At 51.5% G+C, this 27,982-nt stretch overlaps 1 protein-coding gene across 1 annotated transcript in view; it reads right to left on the bottom strand.

Annotated features, from left to right (window-relative positions):
• Positions 1-5,217: 5,217 nt before the first annotated feature.
• The window catches only part of JPH3 (junctophilin 3), a 54,526-nt gene continuing 31,761 nt past the window's right edge, over positions 5,218-27,982 (bottom strand). Inside the window, exons 3-5 of the mRNA XM_065641023.1 lie at positions 22,816-22,940; positions 16,575-17,494; positions 5,218-5,306 (exon numbers count right to left, since the gene is read on the bottom strand). Coding sequence (XP_065497095.1) covers positions 5,226-5,306; positions 16,575-17,494; positions 22,816-22,940 — 1,126 coding nt within the window. The 3' untranslated portion in view covers positions 5,218-5,225. The remainder of the gene's footprint in view (positions 5,307-16,574; positions 17,495-22,815; positions 22,941-27,982) is intronic.

Below are 27,982 nucleotides of genomic sequence, written 5' to 3'. Positions count from 1 at the left end.
GGGTGTGACAGGGGCATGGAAGGGAATGAACCTGGCTTTGGGGTTTATCAGAGAGCATCAGGGCAACGGGGCTGACCCGGAGGCAGGTGCTGTTTGCAGATGGACAGACCATTCCCGGCACCTCTGCTCGTGGGGTTTTGCTGACGGTGAAGCCCAAGTTCACTCACGCCGAGTTCTGGTTCCTCGCGGTGCTGCCGACCTGCTGGGGTGGCTTCTGGAGAGGAACCAGCCCCGAACTCTTCTGCTGGCAAATTGCTCCTTTGTTGGACTTGTCGTGCTCCACACATGCTGGGCTCATCTCGTCCTTCCTCATGTCTTGGAGAGAATCTGGGTTCATTCACCATCTGTTTTGTATCTGCAAAACTTCTTTCTTGCTCCAGCAATATCATGGGTGGGTGCAACCAGCACTGAGCAGCCCTGAGCACGTTGTGTCTGCCGGCAAGACAGAAAAGCTGAAGACGCGGACGTTCCTACAAAAGCAGGTGTCCACGGGATGGGGAGTGGGAACGGGAGCATTTCGAACGCTTGGGCTTCTGCTGGGAAACAGCTGCTGGCCCAACAGCTGCGCCATCCCTGCTCGCTAACCACAGTGACCGCACGTTTCAGACGGACGAGAAAAGAGCTTTGAAAGGTGCTCCATGCTGAAGGGATCAGGGAGTAAACCTCACAGCTCTGCCTTCTGACAACACCAAACACCAGGAACCAAAATGCAGCTGCTGCTGGGGTGGGGACACTGCTCCGATGGAGGAGGTGAGGGTGGTTGTCACCATAAAACAGGTGAGTCTGAGAGCCTGAGCCTTGTGATGCTATCAATGCTGTTCATACTGTACGGAAATTTGGGGATAAAAGGAAATAGGCAGGTGATAAGGATTGTGAATCTATTGGGAAGCAGTGAAGCGGAACAAATAACACCTATGCGTGAACTGGAGTCTCTCTAAAGTTCATTTTCCATGGACACCTCCATGGGGAACGTGCAGCCCACCACAGCATTTCTAAGCCGTCCATCCAACAAAACCTTTTGGGCAACGCTCAGCAGCTCTCACGATCTAGAGGGTGACATTTCCCTGAGCTCCGAGGTGCCTCGGGTGAAGGGACAGAGCTCACGACGTGTCTGAGTTACGTATCAGACCTTTGGACGCTGAGGAGCAGCCGTGGGGCTTCGTTGCCTGTTGGAACTCCCCGCCTCGGCGTGGCCAGGAGGTATTTATGGACACCCTGGAAAAACAGGTTGGTGGTAGCGCTGAAGTGAAGGGCCCGTGGGTTAATATTAGTCAAAACAGAGCAATAAAAGGAACTCGAGAGCTTGAAACGCCTCTGAGGGAAGCACGGTCCTGGTGGATCTGTTGTTCCAAGGGACCTGTCTAGTGCCTGCTGTACCCCCAGTTGTCTCCAGCGATGGTCCAAGCCTTGGGATCAGCACAGACCTGCTCAGGGAGCATCGCTGCGAAGGCCGGTGAGAGGCAACAACGCGATGATGTGATTCATTTAGGGACTGTGTGAGAAGCTGAACCGTTTCCTTGCACCAGGAGAACTTCCCACCATGCCAAGCGTCTCCAAGGCCCATCTTCTGTGAGAAGGACTTACCATGTGCAGCAAAGCTGTGGAGCATGGGCAGGAGACCCGGGGCGGCCTCCGCTCAATTCTTCTTTAGAACACTTCTCTGGAGCAAACCTCACCCTATGACAGCTTGTAAAAATTCCTACTTTTCCATCCTCCTTTAATTTGCCAAAGCCTGTCAGGACATCTAATTAGTCCTTGGGTTTCAATTAAATCCTTCATCACCGAAACGACATTATTTCTCTTCTCGCCCTTCCCCTTCTGATGCAGTTTGGATTGATTTTATTTTTTTTTTTAATTTCCAGCAGTACCGAGGCTTCATAACTCCGCACAAGGTAAATAGACGCCGCGGCAGCTCAGGATCTCTGAAAGCCCAGGCCCTGGAGAGCCTCGGAGGATCTGGATCTCGGGTCCAAGCCAAGCAGACGCCAGGCGGGTGGCGAGAAGCTGCGGTGGCACGAGCGGGTGGACGGTTTGTGCTCCTTCCCCAGAGATGTGGTGTCGAACCATCGCTCGCACCGGTGGGGTTTGGCCAAAGGACCTGGGGTGTCCCCGGCGCGGGACTTTTTCCCAAAGCTTTTACTGGGATGGCAGAAGTTGTGCTGGTTCCTCCGGCCCCTCCTTGTGTTGCAGCTGCTGCTTGTTCCACTGTAGGAACATAAAAATACCACTGCAGCCTTAAAAAAATGATATAAACCTTCAGCTGTTCGCACGCATCTGTCAGTGTGGACATAAAGCAGCAGGTATGGACAATTTACATAGATTTATATGCCACGATGACAGGCGTTTTAATGTGCCTGAGGTAGATACGCGTGAATCCAGGGCTCATAAGACAGGGAAATATACTGAATTACCTCTCTCTCTGGGCTACTTCTCAAGAATATTTCTGCCCTTGGGCAAATGTGAAAAGCCCAGAAATAAGACAAATTGCTCGGCTCCCCATGATTAATAAAAGAATCATTATTTTTAAACATGTGGTTTGGAAGCCAATTAATATTAGTCTTCGGCTACCTTTCATGCTGAACAAACCTCAGCTCGACTGAGGTTTTATCCCGTGGAACAAAGAGATGAAAAATCCAATTGCGTTGATGTTTGTACATAACCGCTGGTACGTGGGCAAGAGCAGGAATAACCAGTGGGTCACCAATGTGAAAAAGCTACTCATCAAATCACCAGTGCGTTTATCTGATTGATAACGAGAGGCATTTTTGTGCTGTTTTATACATACATCTAAATATCGTATTGTGTTTGCATGTAACTGTTCAACCTACTCCTGGTGGGATCTTTGTGCCATGCACTTGAATATACAGAAAAAAAAGTCCTCGAGAGTCTTTAGAAAGAGCTGCAACCAGGATTACAAAACACATGGATGAGCTCCTAGGGCTGCAATCACAACGTGTCGTTATTTGGTTCAAGTACACAGCAACCAATCAAGAGTAAAAAAGATGACTAAAGACCCAAAAGGAAAAACACACATAAAAAAAAAAAAATTAAAAAAAAAAGCTATGAAGATGATGGACAGTTACTGTGGAAAATTAAATTTAAAAGTTACTGGGGTCTCGCTGCCTTCAGTTCTCATTGATCCTGTCCACCCATAGCCCTCTGCCTGAAAAGGGAAAGGAAGAAAAAACCGCGACAGGAGGGAATAAGACCATATAAGGAAAAGAACTGAATTTAACTGGCACATGCTCTAATCCTTAGTTTATTTCTGGTTAAAAATATAGCAATCCAGTGCAGTGTAATAAGAAATCTGCTGAAAAGGTAGCAGAGAAACAGCTAAAACAGAAGCAAAGCAAAGCCGAGCCCACAAGTCAGGGCTTTACCCAACAACGCTGGATGTGAAATGTCGAGGAGGATTTTCTTTTTTTTTCCCCTCCTCCCCCACCCCCAAATATATCTTTGTAGGGGTTTCATCCCACCCCCGGGTTGCTGCCACACTCAGGGAGCTGCCGCGGGGAGATCTGAGGGTGGAATTTGGTCCCTGGACGTACCGAATCCCAACCGAGCCGTGTGAACCAGCCCGGGGGGGTGGATCACGCAGCCGTTTTGGACAAGCGAGGGGACACCATCCGTTTCCAAGCGATCGAGGTAAGACCACACTCTTGCGACTGGGACCAGAACAGCTCAGAACAGGGATACGGCATCTTTAATGAGTATGCATATTATCAGTGGGGACAGGGGAGGGGAGAAAATCAAGGCAGGCATATTACAAAGATGGTATAAACGAACAAATTAAGTGACATAAAAAAAAAAAAAGAAAAGAATACATCCTTAGAGGCTGCCATTGCCAATGATGTTCTTTTTTTTTTTTTCTTTTTTTTCTTTTTTTTTTTTTCTTTTTTTTTTACAGGGACATGTTGGAAGCTGGAATATACATCCTGCATTACAAAGTGCAAAATACTACATGCTCAGAGCCCAAGCATGATGTCTGAAACAGTCCACAGCAAGATGTAAGAGACAAACCCACCACCCTCTCCCTCCTCTCTGGGACATGCTCCGGTGCTCCTCCCCAGATGCCTTGGAAAAACAGTTGTACCTAATTTTTGCTTCGTTTTGTTTCATTTTTATCCCGAGGGGATCAGAATTGAGCCCGCTCTGCCCGGTCCCTCCCCACCAGTCTGCTCCCCAGCATCTCGGTGCACGTGTGTGTTTGGGATGGGATGCTCAAATAACGCTGCTCGGCACCGCACGGTGACCAGCAGCTACTTAATTCGTGTCGCTGAAGGTACCTGCGTATTTTTGGGGGGAATCTGGGTAGACATTTTTGCCTAGGAGAAATTAGCTGTGAGTTAAAAGGAGCCCTGGGTGGTTTTGCTGCCTTGCGTGGGGGGAGCAGCCTGGGGAGGAGTGAAGGCAGGAGGTGGTGGGGCTGCTGCTCACGCCTCGTGTTCCCTATTCCCCCCCCCGCCCCGAGAAATTTAGCAAAACGCCAATTGCTGCTTTGTTTAAAAAAAATTTAAAAAACCCAACACAACAAAATGGGGCCCGTTGCCCTTCTCCCATCTTTCGCATCTAGACGGGGTTCCTGCCTTCCCCGGGCTCCTTCTCTTCTCCTTCTTCCAGCAACATTGCTCCATTTGCAAACAGAGAAGGAACAACAATACCAGTTGCCCAATTTTGCTTTTCTCTCCCATTTACTTTATCATTGAAGCTGTTGTGGATTTTCCTGAGAAACTCAGCTTGGAGCACCCAGGACCCGGACACACGAAATCTCCCCATGGTCCCCTCATCTAGCCTCCATTTGGGGGTTCATTACTGTTGTTACGAATATATATTTTTTTTTGCGGGGGGGGTGAGGGGAAGGGAAATGAGGTTTTATTTTGTTGGGATTCCTTCTCATCCTTTCCAGTGTTGGGGGGGCAGAGTGTTGATAGCATTTTGCCATGCCACACAGCATAGTGTTATACAAGCAAAGAATTTTGGCTAAAATCCAAAAAACATTACCCAGGAAAAAAGGCAAACTGTGAGTGAGACTCGATCGTTTGTTGTTCTTCTGTGAAAAGACTCGGAAATTGTCGTAGGACGGTTCGAGTTATGATTTCTCCCTTTTTGTTCTTGTTAGTTTGGTGTATTTTTTTGTTGTTGTTTTTTTTGTTGTTGTTGTTGTATTTTTTTTTCCTCCCATTCGTACATGTAACTGTCATTTTTGCAAACAAGACAGTCTTGAATTAGATGAAAAAGTTAATAAACAAAATGGCGACTCCAATATTTAGTAAGATCACCATGACTACCAGGATTGGAGCTGAGCCCTGGAAGAGAAAGAGAAGGAGAGGAGTTAGAGGACACGTTGAAAGTCCATCTGAGGTCGCCTTGTCGCTGGGTCTGGGAGGTCGCAGGGTCAGCAGCCCCCAGAGAACAGATTTACACCCTCCAGCAAACGATCCCGAAGTGCTTGGGGACCCTCGCGGAATTTTTGCAGGCTGCTGCTGCTTTGGTGAGGAAGGTGCGAATGAAGATCTCCCGAAGGGGGATGAGGTGAGCGATGGGGAGATGCGGGGACTTAAACCCAGATTTGGTGCCTCCGTCACCGTGACAATAAACGGGTCACCCCTCAGTCTTTCATCTAAGGGCGATGTCCCAAAGGCAGCCGCTTGGTTCTGCATGGAGAGACACAAATCCCTGTCCTGTGTCACCGACAGGAATGACCTGGGCTCTGCCAGGAGCCCCTTTCCTCCCTCCCCACACCGACATCCCTGGGACCCGCAGCATCCCTGGTACCACCGCCCCTCGTATGCCTGAGTGACAGCAAAGCTGCTGGACTCGGCTTTTCGGTGCCACTTCAACACTTAATTTCCATCCATTTTGAATCATAGCATCACTATGTTTGGGAGAGCCCCTCAAGATCACTGAGTGCAACTGTTCCCCCAGCCCTGGCACTGCCCCATGTCCTGAGAACCTCATGTCCGTCTGTCCAACCCCTCCAGGGATGGTGACTCCAGCACTGCCCTGGGCAGCCTGTTCCAATGCCCCACAGCCCTTTGGGGAAGAAATTGTTCCCCAGACCCAACCTCAACCTCCCCTGGTGCAACTTGAGGCCGTTTCCTCTGGTCCTGGCGCTTGCTCCTGGGGAGAAGAGACCAACACCCTCCATGCTCCAACCTCCTTTCGGGCAGTTGCAGAGAGCGAGAAGGTCTCCCCTCAGCTCCTGTTCTCCAGGAAAAGGAGAAATTTAAATTCTCATTTACCACAATAGACAATGCACACCAGCAAGTCTTGAGGCAGACTCTGCTGTTGTGCATTAGCACAAACGGCGCGTAAGTCCCAATGTGAGCTGCTGACCCAGCATGTGCCACCCAGACACCTGGATTCACACCCACTGGACCCATCCAGTAAGGCAGCAGTTGCTTGTGGACTCCCCCAGGTAATGCACATAGGAAATCTGCCCTTAAAAGAAATAGCTAAAATCGGTTGCTTACCCAGGGTGGTCAATGAAAAGGGAAAAAAAAAAAAGTGTATATATTGGATCATATAGTTGTTTGGGGATGGTTTGTTTGGAGGATTCTTCAAAGGACATTTCCCACTGAACACGATTGCTTGTACAGGTCTCCTGATAACGGCAAAGGTCGGGGCAGTACGCAGCGGTCTGTGCTAAGGCCGCATTTTGGGAAAGCTCTAATAACCTTTCCTGAGGTTCCTATGGACCAAATCAAGCTCCTGGGGACTATGTGGAAACCATTGCAGCAACTTGCATCACAGCTGGTCCGTGTCAGACACCCACCATGGGCTGGGTTCGATCATAGAATCACGGAGCAGTTTGGGCTGTATGGCCCTCCCCAGCGCCCCCAGTGCCCCCCCTGCCACGAGCAGGGACATCTGCACCAGCCCAGGTTGCTCAGAGCCCCGTCCAGCCTGGCCTGGGATGTCTCCAGGGATGGGGCATCTATCAACTCCTGCAGCACAGCCCATGAGCATCAAGGCTGCCCAGACGCCTCGTGCTGGACCTGAGGAGCTTGTTGGACCCTACGAGCACCCCAGGAACAACGGGAAGAGGCCACCCTACCATGGGACTGCAGACAACCCTCCAACGCATCTTTCTGCAGAACACCGGTCAGAAAAAAAACCATCCCCCCTGCCACCTCGTCCCTGCCATAAAACACTCGCTGTCATAACGTGTGAACGTGGCTCGCATCAGGGCGAGCAAGCGTGTGTGCAGGTAGGTGGTAGCTATTTCTCGGAGTAGCTGGTATCCTCGTCTATTCTTGCTGCAACGGAGCCGTGCCAGCTTCAATCGCCTGGAATGGTATAAATTATTTTCTCTGTGCTCCTGTCCTGGTAACAACTCTGCTGTGGCTGCTGGGTTGGCATGGGGCAGGGGTGGGTGCCCTTTTTCGGTAAGTCCTGGTACCACTCTGCAGAGCTGCTGGGGAAAAAAAAAAAAAGAAACGCAAAAAAAAAAAGGCTCCTTGCTGTCCAGAGATGGTTTCTGTTCTGAGCAGGCTGATTCAGCTCGCATTTGGGAGTGGGTGGGAGCGAGGATGCTGGAGCTTGCTGGAAAAGCATATTTGTAGCTTAGCAACAGGGTCAAAGGAAGCCAACCAAACGGAGGGATTGCAGAGAGCCTCTCCTGGCAGCCAGGTATCCACGCCTGACTGCTTCCAGCAAATCTCTCCGCCTGCAACCACGCACAGCCTTTCAAAGGCAGAAACCACCCCCCTGTTGCCAATCCTTCCCCCCCAGCCCCAGCCGGGCTGCTGCCAAGCGCTGCGATGCGATGTGGTATTTACATTTGAGGGGTTTAGCTTCATTTCAAAAGATTATTGGGTTTTACGATTTTTTTTTTTTTTTTTTCCCCGAGCTCGTGTTAATATAATAACAGATTGCGAGCGATTATCGCTGTCATTGTTTCTGTTGGCAGGGCACCGCGGAGACACAAAAATGCATTCGGTTCCCTCCACCTCGCAGCCAGGGGAGGATTTAACTGCTCTCGCATCGGCCTCCGTCCACTCGCCGTTTGGTTTCTCCTGCCAAGGCAGCAGCCACCATTCCTGCTCAGACTATGAGATCGTTTCACTGCCGTGAAGGAGGCAAAGTCGTGCACCAGCTGACACGAGCCCGGGGTAATCTGGACGTTGCTTTCTCCTCCCTGACAACAGGCACAGAGCAGGACCGGCTGCCTCTTAATTCTCTGGGGTTTGAGCTTTTACCCTCACAAACACGGACACTTTGGGACGGACCTGTTGGCCTGACCCAAATCCCAACCCTTTGGTACTTGTGTTCAGGGGATGCTGATGGGACGGTGTCCTGGGAGGGAGCATGCCCTTCATCTATACACCAGTACACCCCTCATCGAGAAAAACGGGGGGAGAGAACAAAATAAGCAACATGCAGCCACCCACTTGCGTCAGCAGCAACTGGATTCACCTGCGCGCATGTTTTTGCTCAGCTCCGTGCTTCGGTCTGCGCCTGTTTGCATCTCGCAGCCTCTGCTCCATGCAGAGGCAGGAACAGATGCTGGGTTTGCCACCGCGTATGCGGGGTCTTCCACATTTGCCAGCAAAAGCAACCCAGGAATAGGATGACCTGGGAGGGGAGGGGTCTCTGCAAACCGAACAGCTCAAATCCCGCTGTCTAACAACCTACAAATTCTGCTTTTTTCACAGTTCCCTCTCTTTAACAGCCCCTTCCCTGTGCGAACTCCAACTCGGGCTCTCCAGGCAGCAATTGCAGCTCCGGCTGCTTCCCCTGGTGAGGCGGTGGCAGCTGCTGCGCATAAGCAGCTTTATGACTCCGAAGCTTCTGTTTTAGCTCCAGTTACAAATCCTGCCGCACTTCTGAATGCTTATGTCTGGCTTCTTTCTAACTTGAAAGGTCTTTGTGCCTTAACCTCTGCTCAGAGGAAACGCTCGCCCTTCTCCCCTTTGATGGGAGGATGTCCTGGGATATGTGTCATCCCTTCCTAAGAAGCGATTCCTGCTCAGTGCCCAGGCAGAAGATGAATCACTTCTGGGTTGGGAAGAGCTGTTTTGCTGAGCCCAGCCTGGCAATGGGTCAGCGAAGGCCCTTTTACTGCAGCCACAGCCGTGGGTTTAGAACTCGAAGCTTTCGCAGCTCCTCGCGCCACACGCTCGTCCTCTACCGTGAGCCGCCCGCCTTCAGAAGGAAGAGATATAACCCTTGATTTGCAACTTTGCATGTTGCTTTAGTAGTCCGGTGGTGCTTTATCTCATCTTTGGCCTTCTTGAGACTTAGAAAAGCCCAAAGGAACCCCCGAGGCCAGCGGTGTTGCAGGCTCTGGGGTGCTAGAAAGCCGGAGGTCAAGCTGATTTCCCAAGCCTGGGGTTTGTGTGTCACAGACGGCAAAGCAGCCTGCAAAGCTTTTCTTTTTTAATTTATTTTATTTAAATTTTTTTTTTTTTTTAGAAAGCTACAACACTCTCTTTAGCCCTGAAATAGCAGCGCTAAAGCGCTGGGAACCGCAGGGATTTGTTCGAACTGCCCTGCCTGTCACTGCGGAGCCTCCCAGCACAGTGCCCGCCAGTCCAGAACCCGCTTTCCTGGGAAGCAGACGCCAGTTGGCAGCATCCTCTCACCCAATTTTAGCTGTCTAAATGTTAGACATCTAGTCTGTGCTAACACCAGCTAGGCTGTCTGTAGACCAAGTGACGTGAGACAAATTCCACCCAGAACGGTAACCCAGCCTGGCTCCGGGAAAGGGAAAAATTAAATAAAGCTTTGGTGCGCCTAAACATCACCCAGCGTGACGGGCGATGGCAAATCTCATCTGGGCTGGGATTTCATATTTTTGGTTTTTATACTAGGATCCCTGGGCTCCTTGGTAGGAGGAGGGAAACATCTGCCAAGGATGGGCATGGTGCACCAGTATCAGCTCCTGCATCAACAGGGACGGTCTCCAAGGACTGAGATTTCCTTCAAAGTCTAGAGGGTTAGAACAGAGACCTAAATCCATACAAACACTAAAATGTGAATAAACCCTTGTTATGGCACAGGAGTAATAACAGCAATTATGACTCCAGAAGTAACGAGTGAAGGTTTCTTCCAGCCTGCGGTTTTTGGTACTTTGCAGCTCCGATGGTGGCTCCACCGTTTCTGCCCCTCCGTCTTGTTTGTTTTTAGCCTTTAACTGTTGTGTAGCAACTCAGGAGTCTTACTGGGAATACAAGGGACAGCTGCTTTACAAATACGATCGCAGCATAATTAATTTAAGCATTAACAATCCATTATTATCTGTTATCGCAGGGTACAAGCGCTGTCTCTCTGCCATGGAAACCATAGTGCAGGTTACCCAGGAATCCCTCAGGGATCTATTAAGTGTAATTACTAAGGACTTGGATCAGCAAAAAATATATATGTGCATTGTTTTCCATCCTCAGCACTGCGGAAAGTGCTGAAAACTTAGCAGCTCCGTGACATTTGTGCTGAATTGTCACATAATTGCCAGGAAGGGGCTGCTGCGAAATGGTTAAGGAGCGTTTAGCAAAAGAAACACGAGGGATTCACTTTGCCTTTTCCAGCGTGTTACAGCATCTCCTGCGACTCGAGGAAGGAGCCCGGGAGATGCTGAACGTGCCAGAGGGATGGGCACCGGATATTGGTGTGCAACTGAGTGGGGGGTACGGAAAAACCTGCTTTTGCAGGAAAAAAGCGGCTAAAGCGAACGCAGGGATTGACCTCAAGATGGTGTCTCTTAATTAATTTTTTTTTTTAAATTTTTTTTTTTTGTCCCCTCTGGTAGCTGGGAGCGAGCTGGATGTTTGGAGCTATATGTCTTTTTTTAACATTTTTTTTGGTTCTCCTGCAGTCAAAAGCTGGTGTTTGGCCCCAGCTTTTTCAAAGCTGGAAGATGTGGAGTTGGGCTCAAAACCCTAAAACGGATCCAGGCTGACAGGAGCAACGTCAGCGAGGTGATCTCTTCAGGTACATCAAAGGGCCCCCAAGATTAAAAAGGTTTTAAAAGGACCCTGTCAAGTTAAACATCACATTTCTGTCTGAACATTATTTACCTCGTGTTGTTACAAGTAATGCCTGCCGTGTCTGTACATGAAAGAGATTAGAGGAAGAACAGTTTCCGATTATTATTTATTTTAAAAAGCGACAACCCCCGAACGGTTTGTGCCTGTGACAGCTCTTCCCGTGCACGGAGGATGCTCAGACCTGGCTCTTCTCTAGAGGAGTGATGGCAACTGCAGGACTGATCCTCCTCCTTATTCCCATTTAATTACAGTTTATACCTGTACGGACACGTGCACGTGCCACGGCCCTTTGGGACTGGGGTTTGAACCTGTTTGGTTGAGATGAGAGAAATAAGGAAAACCCAGACACGCCTGTGTTAGGAGACGGGGGGAAGGCTCCTGCTGGGGAAAAAATAATAATAATGGAAAAACCTGAAGGGGGAAGACTGAGAGGATCACCAGGATAACCCACAGGGTTTAGTCGCAAGGAGGCTGACTACAAAAAAGTCCCCAGACCCCTTTCCAGCAGTCTGGTCGGTAGATAGAAGGGAGCATCTCCATGCACGGCATCAAGCCCGGTGTGAGATGCAGGTGAAGCTTCACCACTCAAACAGCGGATGCTTGCTCGGGACAGAGCAAACAGCCAGCTGTTATTTTTATCTCATTTTACACCCTCGAGGGCTCGAGGTGCCCAACTTTTCTGAAAAAAAAAACCAAAACAAACAAACCGCTCCACCCGAGGTCAATCCCTTCAAGAACCACCTTGCAACCGCTGGAAAAAGGAGCATCCATCGCTGGAATCAGCAGGGAGGTGCCGTTTCTGGGGTAAATTGCTGTGCTCCGTCCCCCCCGGCTCGCTCCATCCCTGCCCGGCGCTGCCTGCAGATTGGCTGCTCCTCCTCCCTTTCCCCAGCGACAGCAAAAACCTGCTCAGAATATCTGGATGGAAAATACGCCCCTCGCACGGCAAGCGAGCGAGGAAGATGCTGCAGCTGCTGGAATCCCTCCCCAGCGGGTACCGGGGGGTGACAAGGGGGGGTCTCTGAGATCCCCAACCCAGCAGATGCCTCCAAAACCCCATTTGCTGCAACCGTTTCCCCTGGTTTGTTTCCAATAAGAGACAGAACCAGAAGCGAACAGCTGAGACCGCGGAGATTTTCTCCGACATGTGACAATGGGAGAAAATATCAAGGGTGGCCAGGGTGGGGGTTTATTTGGCTGCTGCACTGCGGTCGGGCTTTCTCCATGAGATGAGACGGGGATTTTTAAAGAGCCAAGTCTCGATGCTACTCACATCTCCAGGGTGCCTTCAGTGAGACCATAACGTGTCCCTAGAAGTCTCCATCTAAACACCCGCGACTGCTCCCGCTAAATGAGGACGGGCAGATGAATCAGGCTCCGTTCGTGCCCGAACACCGGCCCTCCTCGCTGGCGTGCTGAGGTTCTCTCTGCCTAAACCACTTCTTACCCCTTTCAGCAGCTGCAGATGTTCAGCACCTGCAGAAAAGGAGATATATGTACATCTTTTTTCCTCAACCCTAAAAATGTGATGTGTTTTGTGCTGATGGATGAAAGCGTGGCTGGCATTTCAGAAAGCCTCTTTCCCTTTCCAGTGCCTCAACGATTCCTTTTTTCCTTTCCCATTTGAGATATTTTCAAAGGCTCTGGGAACCTGTGAAGCGTTCCAGCACCGGCTTGAGCTTTGCGCCTCTTAAGGCCAGAAAAGACGGTGACGTTCACGTAAGTCCCTTAATCCGACAACACTGACGCCGGTCCTGGTGTGTTGGTTCCATTTTCATCTGCCCGAATGATGACAAGTGATGTGAGTTTGTTCTGTGCGTGCAGGGGTCAGTGCACACAGAGACACAGAAAGATCAGGTGGCTTTAAATGGAATTTTAAAGCGTTTGTATGACTGTTGCACCCGCTTGATGATCCTGAATCCCCAAAGTCCCCTGATAGCGAATACCAAGCAGCGCTGAATTTCATCAATGTTACTGAGCGGTGGCCTCAAGAAATGACCTTTATAAGAGCAATTTTCAATTACTGATGTGCAGCCCCAGTGAAGGGGAGTTCTGGGAACCTCTTTTTAAGGGACTGGTGAAAAACGACTGAGAACAAAGCTCCTGTAGCTCATGCAGCAACCTATACCCCTGACTCCTGTCCAGAGGTCTGCGTCCCCATCTGGGCACACATCGCAAGAGGCTGGACACCAAGGGACCCCTCCAAGCTGTTCCAGCCTCATTTCTAAGACAGAAATCAAGAGCTATGGGGAGAGAAGTGATAATTTTAAGACTGTATTTTTGCAAGACCTGCATTGCCACCCCATTCCTGCCCAAAGCTGGAGCTGCCACTCCAATGCAGAGCCACCCCACTGGGCTCATTGATGGCGTGTGTAGAGCTGGTTTACAGCACATTATTTTTAAAATAAGCTAACCTGCGAGGATGACCGCAGTTCTATGCAGGAATACTCCAGGTAGGCCAAAAATATCCCTCCCCAGCTAAGAGCATCCTTCCTGCTCGCTGGCAGGCACCTTTCTGAAACAGCCCCGCTGCCTGGGAGATGAGAACTGTGGGATAAATCCTTCCCCATAAGCCTTCCCCTCCTCTTCAGGGACTCACTACACTTGACAAAGTTGGAAATGCTTTGAGATCCTTGCTGGCAGGTGCAGGCGAGGTCACAGCGTTAGGCAGGAGGTTGGGACACAAATCACCGCACCTCCCATTCCTGTCCTGCGCCTCCTTCACAGAGTCATTTTGGTTGGAAAAGACCTTTAAGATCATCGAGTCCAACGGTTAACCCAACCCTGGCACTGCCCCGTGTCCCTGAGAACCTCTGTGTCTGTTCAACCCCTCCAGGGCCGGCGGCTCCCCTGCTCCTGTCCCACCACCCCCTCCCCGCCAGGCCACTGGAACAAAACCCTGCGAGCATGGTGCAATTCTCGCTAGAACAAATTGTTGCTGGCATTGTAGGTTATTTAAATCCACATATTATCTCTTCCTCTGTATTACATTAGCTTCCTCCCAAACCTTCGCCATCTGTTCCACCCTCGGTATGAATGTGAGAAAACTGAACATGCTGCTTCACAGCTACAGCACTTTAAAAGTATGATGTGCATCCTAATGGCTTTGCTGTGCGCCTTTACATGCAGGCTGTGCCCCTTCGTTATTGCCCAGGATTCATTCAAAATAGCCATTAATGTTGAATTAGTGGCTATTTACCTCCAGCATCGCAGCTCGAGCCCTCCTCCCCGGGCAGGAGGTTTATGTCTGATGGATCAGTGATTTTAACTTGGGTGCTTGGGGAGAGACACCAGGTTGTGCCAGCGATCTCTCTGAGGAATGCCGGGCTCTCAGCGAGGAGAAATGATGGTTTCATTCCTCCTTTGGGACCCGTGCCCAAGTGGTGGATGGAGACATCCCTGGAGACACCCCAGGCCAGGCTGGACGGGGCTCTGAGCAACCGGAGCTGGTGCAGATGTCCCTGCTCGTGGCAGGGGGGCACTGGGGGAGCTGGGGAGGTCCCTCCAACCCGAACCATTCTGTGACTCTGTGATTTTATGATTCTATGTCTCTCCCAGCTCCCTGCCGCCGCGTGAGGTCACATTATCAAAGGTGCTGGACCATCTGCAAGTCCCACAGACTTCAACAGGGTCGATGTCGGTGCGATTACTGCTGCTGCTTTTCCCCTCCGAAAGCCTGTCAGGCTCCTAACGCTGCCTGCCATGTCTCGAGTGCTTCACAGGCATCTCCGCCAGCAGGCAAGGACAGCCCGCTCCGGCCCGGCTCTGCTCACTGCTGTGTGCTCAGGGCTGGCATCACTCACGGCTTTTTTTTTTTTTCTCTCCTGGACTGGCAAGATGTGTCCTACGGTGCAGTCCGCTGGCAAAACACACTGCGTTCAGCTCTTCTGAAATGCTGTGTGGGTGCTTTCGAGCCTGCGCCGAAAGCTTGCAAGATGAATAGGAAGGCAGAAAGCTCCAGGGCTGCGTGTGGGGGTGATTTATCCACCGCCACAGCAGGGGAACGGTGGCGGATCCGTCGGTTGGTCCTTCCCGCATCCCGGCTGCTCACGGGCTGCGGATGCCGCCGCTCTCTCCCCTCTCCCTTTGCTGCAGGTGCCGACACCTTCGCTCTGCTGGCAGAGCTGTCGGCGGGGCTGGAGGAGCAGGGATGCTGTAGGTATGGCAACGGTAATCAGAAATGAGGGACCACGATGCCTCTAGCTCAAACTTTCAGCGTGACAGACAAATGTCATCTCAGTGTCATGATCCCTGTCTCGCAAGCATCATTTTCTGCTGCCCTGACAGGGGGATTTAACATCTTTCTTCTGCTGGAGCCTGAAATGTCACCGCCTGAGTTACACATTCTGTTTCTGCTGTGCAGGTCTGTGCTGGGCGGTGGGACATCCAGCGGCACGGGACCAAATGGTGAGAATAAGTGAGGAAGCTGCTCTCAATGGTAAGTCCAGAAACTATCAAAAAAGGGCTGGAAAGGACCTAAAAATCCCACAGCTCAGCCTTCTCCCAAGGCAGGTTGGGCTCTATGCAAGCTGTATCTGAGCTGCAGGTTTCAAACCACCTCCTCCCACCCAGCCACCAGGGCCTTCTAAGCAATTTATTCCAGCCCCCAATTCAATGGGAATGGCTAAAGGCCAACCACTGCCTTGGATGCTTGAATTTAAGCCCATTAATTCTGTTCGTTGAGAACAGATTATTCCCTTCCACTTTGCAGCAGCTGTCTTGTGTGTTTGCAGATCACTCTGTCTCCTCCAGCCTGAACACCTTCAGCTCTTCCCAGCAGCCCAACATTAATGCCCAATGCATGCTTGTCCCTCCCAAAACGAGGAGCCCAGGCCTGGATGTCTCACGAGGGGTGAGACGTGCTTGTGCTCGTCCAGTATCGAGTGATGTTTGGCTGTGATCTGCGATACCACCCTGACCTGCAGAGCTCTAACAGCCCACAACCCTTGCTGTACTCACCCACCGCTCTCCCTGCCTGGATACCCTTCCTGAATTGCATCTCCTTGTCTGCATTTTGCTGAGACCATTTGCATTGCATCCTCCCCCGAGGGGCTTGTACCCCCTCCTGGCTCAGCAGCATCCACACATCGAAAAACCTGAGTGGTATTGCCCAGATCAGGACGGGAAAAGCCGAGCAGTGTCGGCTCAGGAATGCAACCCCTTTGCAATGTCCCCTGCTCCAGGACCGTGGCTCCCTCCTCCACCTGGGTCAGGTCTCCCATGCAATGCAGTGACAAAACTGCTGTTTCAGCATATGGAAGCATCACCAATACCTCGCTTATTCCTGCAGCTTTTCCACCAGGCGAATGCTCGAAACCCTAGCAATAATATATTTCTATTGCTGGCCCCGGATTGCGAAACAAACTCAAACTTGCCCCAGTGAAGAACCTGCTGTTCCCACCGAGACATTCTGCGGAGAAAACCCCACACCAGCTTCCAGCAGAGGCTATTACGCAGGATGGGAGAAGGAAGGGGATTCAAGACAAAAACCCACGATAATTCAGGTTCAGCTCTCCCTGCAACACCACAACAGCTCTGCACCGGGTTCCTCGGCCAGATTTCAACACGCAGTTTTTGCCTACTTACCGTACTGGATTTGAGCGCATCCCCATTGTCCTCTTCAGATTCTAGTGCAACAGGTAAGGATTTCTGTGGCGGGGAGAAGGTTAAGTCCCACCTTAGTAGCCGAGGTTCAGCTTTGTCCCCGAATCTCAGGTTTTCCAGTTTCTGCACCGTGGGCTCGGCAGAGGAAGCTGGCCTGAAATTCTCTTTGTTCTGGGACTTAGACCTCAGTCTCTGAACCCCGAAGCCCCGGTCTTCCCCGCGGTGGTCGTCAGCCATGCTCCGGCAGGGTCCTCCTTTGCTATAGTGTCTTTTTTGGGTGTGAATCTCTTGCATATAAGAATCCATCCTCATAAGGGGCTTCATCTCCATCTCGTAGTTGCTCATTTTCTCCTCATCTAGCTCAAGCAGTTTGGAGCTCCCTGAGCTGTGGTTGTGGGACCTGTGGTGGGAAGTCCACGAAACCGTGGCCGGGGAATCTGTCCACCTCTCTCTTTGCTTGTGGTTGGAAGCCGAATGTTTGTGTCCTCCGCTCCGACCTCTGTAATCTTCAGGGACGGAGCTGGACCCCAGCTGCCCGCTGCGCAGCGTCCCGCTTCTCACGCCGCGCGTCCCGCCGACCTTCTCTTCGCTCCAGCTGTTGGGGCGCAGGTAGTCCCCGCCGCGCCCCTCCAGCAACATCTGGATCTCCCCACCCCTCTCTTCATCCACCGAGACCTGCCGGGAGAAGTGGGCGCCCTTGTTGCGGCCGGCGGGGCCCAGGGGCGGCGTGGAGGAGGGACTGGCGGGGAAGCTCTGCAGCGGGCTGTCGTCGGGGGTCAGGTCGGACGGGGTGGTCCCTTTGCGGTACAGCTCGGGGCTCTCTTGCTGGAGAGGCGTCCCGGTGGAGAGGACCTCGATGTCATCGCTCGAGTTCTGGCGCTTGGGTCTCTGGCATTCGAGTCCTTTTTTTGTGTGCGCGTGGTTCAGAGAAAAAGGGGAGAGGGAGAGAGAAACGCAACAGGGTTATTTCTGTTCTGTGGGGGCACCCACCAGGATTTTTATGTCAGAGAACAGGACTGAGAGCGTTGGGAAACCGCAGGGCAAGGTCAGGACAGCAGCGGTAAAGCACGATAAACAGTTTCTGCCACTATACCAAGAGAAAAGACAATGCCTGTTGGTTTTACACCAAACCCGCTGTCACCCCCAGCACCCGCGGAGCCAGCGGCTGCAGCCCGGCGCGCGGAAATTGGTTTGGCACCAGCTGCCGGCGTTGTCGAGACGCTGGTATTGTGCGCTAAGGTTGTGTTTCTCCACTGCTGGAAACACAAGAGCTACCAACCCTTTTAGAAACCACCTGGCACCCCCGTGGCTCTGATTCAAACGGGCTCAGCAGCGGCTGCTCCTTTAGCGCCCGCGGTTCTCGCCGTCCCTGCTGCCACTGGGCACCCGCTTGCCTGGGGACGTGTGTGGAAAACCGTGCGGATGCATTGCAGGTAAAAGGACTCACAATAGTTTTCAGCCCCAGCGATGTGGCGAAGCGGCTCACATTGCAGAACTGCGGCAGGTGTGCAAGCCTCCCATTTAGAAAAAAACCCCACAAAGCATATAACGAACAAGTTTCCTGCCCCGAACAGACACGGAGGGGATGGGAATTTCCCCGCTCAGCTCCCCTTGCTGGACCACACACGGGCGGTCGTGCCTCGCACGTTTAGGCAGGATTAAAGCAGCATGTCCAGGGCTAGGTGAGTACAATATACATCATCGTCTTATCTTTACGGTGCTGAATGCACATCCTGCCCTTTGAGCCCAGAGCACACCCCAGACGATGCCTCCCTGGGGACAGGCACTTCAAGAGTGGCCGAGCATCTTCTGCTGGAGGTGACCAGCCGGCAAGAAACATGTTGCTTCTCCGGACAATTAAAAAAAAACCCCTGCAACTTATTAATTATTGATGAAACACCGAATTATTTCAAGGGAGTGCAAGCTAATAGTGGTTAATTCTCATTTTACCCTCTCAAGGCATAGTTGTTCCCAGCTAAAGCCGTGCTAAATTACGTGAATAATTTGATAAATATATTAACTGCCTAATGCCCCTGAAATGCATCTAATTGCAATTGCTATGGCTAGACAAGAAATGAGTCTCAAAAAGGAAGAACTCAATTTCTTACCACGGTTTAAAAATAAATGCTCTGAGGCGCCTGCTCTAATCTCTTTGCTTCTGCTGAGTAATTTTCTCTATCGCATCTTCTCGGGGAGCTGCTGCCGCCGGTACGTGTCTGCGCCTTCGCCCGCAGCCGTCCCCGCATCCCTGGTCTGGATACACGCAGGAGCGTGGGGACGGGTGTCCCATCAAAGCACTTGCAGGGGAGGTAAATAGTAGCAAGGCTTGGATATTTCCCACAGAAGCAATTTCTCTATGGGAAATCAGTCTTCTAATGACTGCAATTTTTTTTTTTTTTTTTAATATTATTTGCCAGGGAAAATTCTGTTTGTGTTTTGGGACAATACTCAGATAGTCAAGTTTGAGTTTGTTCCCTGTGTCTCTGTTTGTCTGTGAGAGACTGAACCTCCTGGGATTTATCTGGAGCCCCCGAGCGAGACTTGTACTGGTGGGAAATTGCGGTGGAAGAGGCAGGTGGAGTTCACCCCCTCCACTTTTAAGCAGAATAACTGTCTCTGGGGAAAAATACAGACTGATTTTGTGGCTGTTGTTGAGATGCTCCCATTCCAGCCACCTTCCTGTTTCAAAGTGGGGAACTGAGGACATAAATGGCTTCGTATGAGAAAACTGTAAAGCCAGTTATCGAAACGGGCTCACCCAAGGCTTGGGGTGTCCCTGTTCATCTCAGGCTGGAGGTGCAGGGACTGGAAAGCTTCCCACCAGCTCCGGTGACCCCAGAACCGATCTCCGACAGCACAACCAGCCACAGCCGTGCTACACGCGCTGCTCCTGCATTTTAGCTCCAACCCCAATCATCCCTGGCCCCCCCCCCCAGCCCCACGATGGGGGTGAGAAATCCCAATGATGCTCTGGCATCCTCACCCCAGAGACCCACACCGGGAACCACGTTATTAAGCTCCCTTTCATCCCAAATCTCTCACACCCGGGCCTGCAACAGGCTGAGCTAATTCCGCTTTTCCATGGGTTAATTCCCTGAGTTTTGGCTCACAGTCAAATGGGATGGAGATGCTGCGGCACGGCCGCCCCTCCAGCCCCGGAGCCCGCAGGCGTTTCCTCGCAGAGGAACTCGACAGATGCGCGGTGCCGTCTTGCCGGCTTTCGACACCCGAGGATGTGCAACAATTATTCTGAGCTAAAATTAGTCGCCGAGCACGTGATGTTCCTGGAAGAACAGTTGTGAGAGCGCGAAGGAGGACGCAGAGCACCAAATCCGGATTTCCAGCAGGACCGAGGCAGCCGTGCTTGGCCGTGGCACCTTCAAAGCCAAGGACGTGCCCCTGGGCGCTGCCGTGACCCTCAAGAGCCACGGACGGGGTGCAGGAATGGTGCTGAGCTCCTGCCTCTGCCACCGACGTGCTGCCGTCACCTTGGGGGAGTCACTTCTCCGGCACCGGGCAGCCCGTGGGCAGACAAGCCATGGCCGGGAACCGGAGAGGCACAACCACAGTGACCGGACAGGGAAATGGAAGAACCCCCGGCAGACAGAGGTGGAAAACCACAGGCGAGAAGGTGACGCAGGGCACTGAGCAGGGATTTTTTTGCTTTTTCCAGGTAAAGGCCTTGGTGCATCTGGGGTTGCTGGAGCCAGTGCCCGCTGGCCTGGAGGCTTTGTTTAAATAGGGGCAGTGCTGCAGGGATGCTCTGGGCCAGGGTGCCTGGGGGGCTGACGCTGGGGTGGGCACAAACCCCCCTCTGGTGCTCTGAAGGTGGGTGGCACATGGCACACACAGCAGTGTGCAAAATGGGCACATCCTGCACTTGCAATAGTGTGCAAGGGGGGCACATCCAGCACCCACGACGCTGTGCAATGGGGGCACATCCAGCACCCATGATGCTGTGCAAGGGAGGCACATCCAGCACCCACGACGCTGTACAATGGGAGCACATCCAGCACCCATGATGCTGTGCAGTGGGGGCACATCCAGCACCTGTAATGCTGTGCAAGGGGGGCACATCCAGCACCCACGACGCTGTGCAATGGGAGCACATCCAGCACCCATGATGCTGTGCAGTGGGGGCACATCCAGCACCTGTAATGCTGTGCAAGGGGGGCACATCCAGCACCCACGACGCTGTGCAATGGGGGCACATCCAGCACCCATGATGCTGTGCAAGGGGGGCACATCCAGCACCCACGACGCTGTGCAATGGGGGCACATCCAGCACCCATGATGCTGTGCAATGGGAGCACATCCAGCACCCATGATGCTGTGCAAGGGGGGCACATCCAGCACCTGTAATGCTGTGCAATGGGGGCACATCCAGCACCCACGACGCTGTACAATGGGAGCACATCCAGCACCCACGACGCTGTGCAGTGGGGGCACATCCAGCACCTGTAATGCTGTGCAAGGGGGGCACATCCAGCACCTACAATAGTTTGCAAGGGGGGCACATCCAGCACGGTGCAGCATGGCAGCAGCTCACCCTGCCCCTGCTGCAATCCCCGCAACCAGTCGTTTGCAGCCCGAGGTTACAGGGTCTGCGGGGTGACGCGGCCGCTCACAGCTATTATCTGCCTGACTTGGTCCACGGGTGCATCCAGGTTTCCCGACACATCTTGGATGGTGTGTTTGTTTTTTAATGTGCTCTAAGTGGAAGCTCCTTCCCCCCGCTCTTCACTCACACACAACCCACCCAGACGTGAGCACCAGAAACACAAGCCCCAGCACAAGTCAAGCACCATGTCCCCGTCTAGAAGCTAGTAAAAAATGTATTACCTAAAAATATCTTTTCAAGAGGTGATTTAAAACAGCAAAGTCTCTTGGCAAGAGGAAATGGAGATGAGGAATATCTCAGGGCTGAAGGAACCCCTGGGACTGCACAGCCCTGCAAAAAAGCTCAGATATACAAATTGCACCTCTGCGGGAGGAGAAATGCCAAGGGGTGTTTGAACAGGGCTGTGCATGCTCGGCTCTGCAGCCTCTGCTCCCCGAAATGCCCATCCACACGTGGCCATGTCCTGGATGGGGTTTGCTACGTGCATCACCCCAACTTGGGCAGGTTTGGAGCCAGACCTCAAACAGCGGCTGGCTCATCGCTGCCGAGCCATGGGATGCCCCCAGCCGCCCCCGCAGCCGCGGTTAAGTGAGGACTTGTACGCGGGCTGGCTGGTCCACAAGATGCAACAATCACTTTTCCCCGGCCTCGGGGAACGGCACCGCCGACCGTGAGTCACCGGCACCAACCCCTGGAGCAATGAAGCCGAATGAGTAATCTTCAGTTACAGAGCTGGAAGGGCGAGAAAAATAATGATAGACGCCTCCTAATGAGGGTTTGGTGCAGGGAAACTTTTGAATAAAACCATTCACATATATTAATTACTATGTTAATTACTGCTGTGGGGACTTGGAGCTTTCCACTCCCACTTGCAGCAGCTCCTCTCGCTCCCGGACAGACGCAGCCGCCGTGGGGCGAATCCTGCCCGTGCATCCACCCGCTGCAGCCTCTGCCTGACCACGGCTTCGCTTCAGCTTCTTCCTACCTGAACCTCATGTCAACGAGCAAAAATTTGGACAAACTGGCCAAAAAAATGCCGAAGAAAATGTAGGAAGGAAAACCCACCGGGTAAATCTCAAACACGCATTTTCCCGACACCTTTGCAGGCACATACGACCAATTTGCACGCCCAAGTGAAGGATTAGGTACCAACATGTGCCAGCCCAGCTCTGCCAGCCCAAATGTTCAAAAGAAACCATGAACCGTAAAAGCCACGGGGCCAAAAATCAGTGACCGACCTCCTCTGTGATCCCTTGTTGGCATTTTGCTTTCAGAGCTCTTGTTGGGTTTTTTCTGTGCAACCATCAAGGACTATGAACTAAAAAATTCAGGTTTTTTTGTGTGAAAAGAGGAGATCCCTCTAACACCAGGACCGCACAGGGTGGAAGTGTTGAATATTGAACGCCTTGTGCTAAAATCCCCGAAAGCTGCTGTTGTGGGGCCGTTTCCCAGTGAGGACTGGGAGCTGTGGGCACTGACCGAGCCCCTGCGCAGGGCTCGTTTTGGGGGATTTTGGGTCTTTGCAGGGCTGAGATGGGCAGAGAGCAGCATGGGGCGAATGCCGCGTCCAAGGGGCCGGCCAGCACGGTGGCACATACTGACCGTTCTCTCTGTGCTGGAAGGAAGGCGAAAACTCTTTGGCAGTGATCCTGGCGATCCGCGCCTCCTCCTGCGCTTTCTGCGCCGCCGTCACAGCCGCCTCCGCCTTGGCCCTGGAGTGAGAGGTCCTGCAAGGCGACCAGAGAGACAAGGACCACGTTAGACATCTTCCCTCCACAGAAAAACCCAAATCGTCCCCACAAAGCCCTTTTGCTCTAACCCCCTTTGGAGAAGCCAGGGGCTTGGGCTTGTTGGGGAACGGGTGATGTTGCAGCGATTACACGTTCATGAACTTCTTCTCAGCCTGCAAATCACCATGGGCAATGTGGAAATGGGGACAGGGTGCTCTGTGCCCCTGGGGATGGTCCCCTCCACCATACATCCCCCCGAGGGGACCCCAGCCCAACCTCTGCATCCATCCCCCGCGAGCCTCCAGGGCTCAACGCTTGAATTTAAAGCCAGCGGTTTTCTTTTTTTTTTTTTTTTAACTAAACCCATTTGCTTTTAGATGAAAAAGCGAATATTTCCACCCCCTTCACGACATGTTTTGTGTAAAACACTGGATGTAAATACAAGCATGGTTTGTCACCGAGAACAGATGTAGGAGTGGGGGTTTGCCATCGGTAGCGCCTTTAACACCCCTTAATGCACCTTTTTTGGTGCATTTTTTTCCACTCTGGATGAGCAATCATCCCCTGCGTACACCCATTATCGGCGGTTCCCCAGACACTCGTATTGGATGGTATTTCACCCCATTGCTCAGGATTTCCACCCTCTTATGCAGTCCCATCCCTGCGAGCATCCTTTGGAGGCCGGTTTGCCCCTTTCCCTTAGCTAAGCTATCGAGGCACTTCAAAAAAACGCCTGTTCCTACCCACCGTGGTGCAGGCTGCATTATAAATAACTCAGCTGATTTATTTTCCCTCCAAAATCAGGCCCTCCATCTCCTTTAATCTTTTTTTTTTTTTTTTCCTGCCGCTCTCTGAATTCCCTCTAATTTTTCGACAGCTGCTCAGAGAGGAGTGCCATTTCTGACAGGCTCCTATAAATGGAAAATCGGGGCAGTGATGTGCCTGGAGTTGCACCGTGCGGCACAAGCCGGGGATACAAAACTGCCTTAGCGAGCATCTGTGCACCAGCACCTCCTCGAACCCGGGCGAGACGCCTGCTCCTTGTTCCCAGAGCTGACCTGTCACTTGTTTTCAAGTGCTGACAAGTTGCCTTTGCTCTAATAAGTGCTTTATTTATATAAATTGGCTGCTTTGTAGCCAAGGAAGCAGATACGACCTGTTCTCCTGGAGCTATTGAAGGTGGTGGAGTGATGCTGTTGCAGTTCCCATGGGTCCAATGCAACCAAAAAATTGGTTTTAAACGTCTTTTTACCCACCCTGTCTCCAGCTCTCACTCTGCTCCACACTCATGCAGGGTTGGAGTAGTGGACAAGCCCATCACAGCCCCATCCCACGGCAGATATCCCAGCTCAGCTCGTTCAGGAGGAGCAGGGATGCTCCAAGCAGGAGCTGTAGCAAACTGCTGGGAGAGGCGGCGCAAACCGCTCCCGTTTTTGGCACAAAAGTGGTTGCTGGGAAAAGCTGGGGCATCAGACCCACCGAAAAACCACCCCAGTGCTAAGGACGGTGCCACCTGAAGCTTAAAATTAAGATGTTGACTTTGAGGTTGTTAAAACGGCATCTTCCACGGGAGCTTCTCAGTGGTGCGGATGTTGGCTCCCAAAGATCCTCCATCCGTTTGTCCCTCCTCAAAGTGCAAACTGCTCAGGGAAGGGACTGTCCCTCCCATACACAGTTATACAGCAGGCTGCCGCTCCCCGCTGGCCTGATACAAAGGATTAATAACGTCTAATAGTGTCTGGACAGAACTCAGCAGGCAGGATTACACGCTGCCTCCCCGGAGATGCCACCGCAGGCACTTCTCTGTCACTTCTTGCCAGGGAAGGAGGCTGGATGAGCTGAAAAGCAGCTTGTGCCGCTTGCGAGGGTCCTGGGGACACACGACGGCGTCTGCAGAGCGGGAGGTTGTGCTGGGAGAGCACACGTGGAGCCACCAGCTGTGCTCCCCTCTCCAGCGTTCACGACCTCCCCTTTTTCCACCAAAATGGGTCAAAATCATCATTCCTGGGGGAGGCATGGATTTCCATCCCTGGAAAACTCGCTCCCAGCGACTTCTGGACTAGTCCGTCCCTGTGGGCTCCAGGATCAGCCCAGGAAGAGCAGCAGCCTGGGGCTTTGGCCTAGAAAGAGTTAAAAATCAATCACATTAATTAAGCCATCTCTGATCTAAAATATACTCAATACCCACAAAGCGGATCTAACGTTGAGCGCTGCACAGAGGCGCAGGCAGGCTTAATTGTTTGTAATGCTCTCTAAGATGCTTGGAGGAGAGGCGCCGTCGGAGTGAAAAGCAGAATTATGGTGATCTATACGTTGCATAATAAAATACATAAGTATTCCCAAATAAATGCAAGTAATCCAGTTAGTGCTCGCGTGACTTTGTCACATACTAAATTTAACAGCTGTCTCCTTTATACATGCCTGCTGCTCGTAGCGTGCACTAAATCTTAATTCCCCAGCTAACTGCTTGAGTTTATTTCCTTGTAAAGTGGGTCTTTCTCCACGACACATAGACGGGGCTTGATCTAATCACTCTTCTCCTTCTGCTGTAAGCGCTGCCATGAATCTTTCCTGGACGGAGGCACCATCCTGGAAACCAGAGTCAAAATAAGGCTGGATCCTTCCCTACGGATCCATCACGGCTGGAGGAGGAGGAGGCTGGGGATGCTCAGTGGTGGAGGAATTAAACAGATCCTCTTGCATCGCTCTTTCATGACCTCCTGTGGCGTCCTCCATCCTGTAACGAGTTGTTTGCAAGAGGGTGGTGTCCTTATCTTCTTGCCCCAGCTGATTACAAGTTGCACATCAGCTCAAAGGTGCTCAGCTGGGTTTCATCTGCCATCAATGGATGAGAAAGGGAGAAGGAGTGACAGATCCCAGTGTGATGGAGATGGCCAGAGCTCTCTGAACATCAGCACACCCAGGCACAGAGGGACTTTTGAGGATGGTTCTAACCTCAAAATCACATTTTAGTGCACTTGGCCATCCCAGGTGAACTGGGGGAGGGTGTTTTGGCAAGGGGTGATGGTGGGAGGTGGTTTATAGCTCTCAAGACCCAAGGGTCCAGTCTGGGTTGGGGCAGGGTGTCCACGCTGGGACTGGCTTGGGATATCTGATTTATGCATTTTTTTGCCCAGCTGACTCACTCTTCTCGGAGGATGACCAGGCAAGCGGTCAAACTGGCAAGAAGAGCTGGCAAGAGGCAGGGAAAAATCCCAACCAAACGGATTTCTGTAAATCTTTGCAGATCTCTTGTGATTTGGCCAGAACTGACAAGGGAAGGGATAATACCTGCGAGGGGTTCGTAACGCCAGGTTCATCAGCTCCAGCTAATCTATAAGAAGCTGGAATAAACTGATTTGCAAGGAAGCACTTGGCTTTTTAGGAATGCCAACGGAGACTCTGACCTGGATTTGCGCGAGTGAAGAGCTCCTGCTGCAAACCTCATGCTCGGGGCTAGTTTAGCCAAAAAGGGGTGAGTTCCCAGCAAAATCTGTGGCACCTGAAGGTTTCATAAAGAAACGAAGCAAAATTAAAACCAGACAAGGCTTGAGTGGTGTTTAGGTTAATGGACTGCATTGGCAGAAGAACAAGCAGAACAAACTGCTTAAAAATTAGGCTTGAAATTAGAGCAAGTTTATGGACTACCAGAAATGTATCCGAACAGACAGGTCTGTTCAGGAGTCGTAAGCGCAATGTCTGTATTTGCAGAGATGGCACCTGGTGTCCAAGAAAACCTGGTTTTTTTTTCTGGATCCTTCACCTCCATCCAACTTTCTTTGAGCGCAGGGGTAGTGCAAAGGGTGAGATGGAACCAGACAAGGGATTCGCCATCCTTGTTGCTTTTTTTCTTGTAGTCCTGTATGAAAAGCAGGCTCTTCTTTAATAAAAAGCAGGTAGCAGACTCTTTGAGCCAAAGTATGTTTGGGGTAAAGGCAGCCGTGTGCTGGACACAGGGGGAAATCCACATTATTCATGGTTTGAATGCAAAAAAAGCATCATATGGGCAAGATTTCTGGAACAGAAGGTCTGTTTTCCCAAATTCACATGGCAGCTCTTGCTGGGGCATCTCCCTTCTTTTGCAAGCAAGCTCCTTGCTTCTCCGACGTTCCCGTGAACTCAAAGCTCGGCCGAGGGATCCCCTCCTTGGTGGGATGGAGGCTTCACAGGGAATTATGAAACCGCTGCTTTATTGAGGGTGGGTTTTGGGAGATCCCCAGCCCTCCTCCATCCCATGCCAAGAGCTGGTGGAAACCTCCCCTGAGCTCTCCAGATAGTCCCAACTCCTTGACACACAAGAGATCGCAACAAGCCCTAAACCCTTTGCTCAGTACTGAGCTGATTTCAGCAGGGCAATTAGGGTTTAATCTTTTCTACCTTGACTTTGGACCTACAAATCGACCCTCTTGCAAGTGAGCCCAAAAAGCCAAGCTCCTGGTGAACACAACAGGGTTTGACATCTTTTCTCCCTTGTTTTCAATTTCTTTGCTCAGACGGAGGGGCTGGAGGGATGGACAGACTGATCTAACCGTTCAGAGCTTAGAAATGAAGTGAAAAAGCTGAGATCGAAAGAAAAATATTAAAACTATTATTAAAGCCTTCTTCCTCCTATCATATAGAAGGAGAAAGCCTTGTGGTCCATATTGTCATGCAAAACATGCAAACTCGTCATGTGTTGTCTTTGCATTTGGGCAGATGAGCACTGGCTCATCAGCAAGGATGGAGTTAACGAGCCTGTGAGCTCATCATGGGACATAATGAACAGCCTCAAGTTTTCCTAAGGGGCCAGGCTGGCTCCATTGGATTCGCTTTGTCTCGCAGGTCAATATGTAATCATGCAGCTTTTTTTTTTTTTGTTTCCAAATGCATCTTTATCTTCCTATAGCAGGAATGTTTTTTCCCTCTATTGCAGAGGTTCATGTATTTTTCAAATGCCAAAATTCAATTAAAACACAGCTGCAGGAAAATACTTCAGGAAAAATTCCGAGGGAGCGTTTTCGGGGTGTTTCAGCCTCGGTGTTTTGCTGTCCCCTCCAACC

The sequence above is a fragment of the Caloenas nicobarica genome, chromosome 9 (assembly GCF_036013445.1).
Source record: "Caloenas nicobarica isolate bCalNic1 chromosome 9, bCalNic1.hap1, whole genome shotgun sequence".
Lineage (NCBI taxonomy): Eukaryota > Metazoa > Chordata > Aves > Columbiformes > Columbidae > Caloenas > Caloenas nicobarica.
This window is presented reverse-complemented; position numbering and strand designations above follow the sequence as displayed.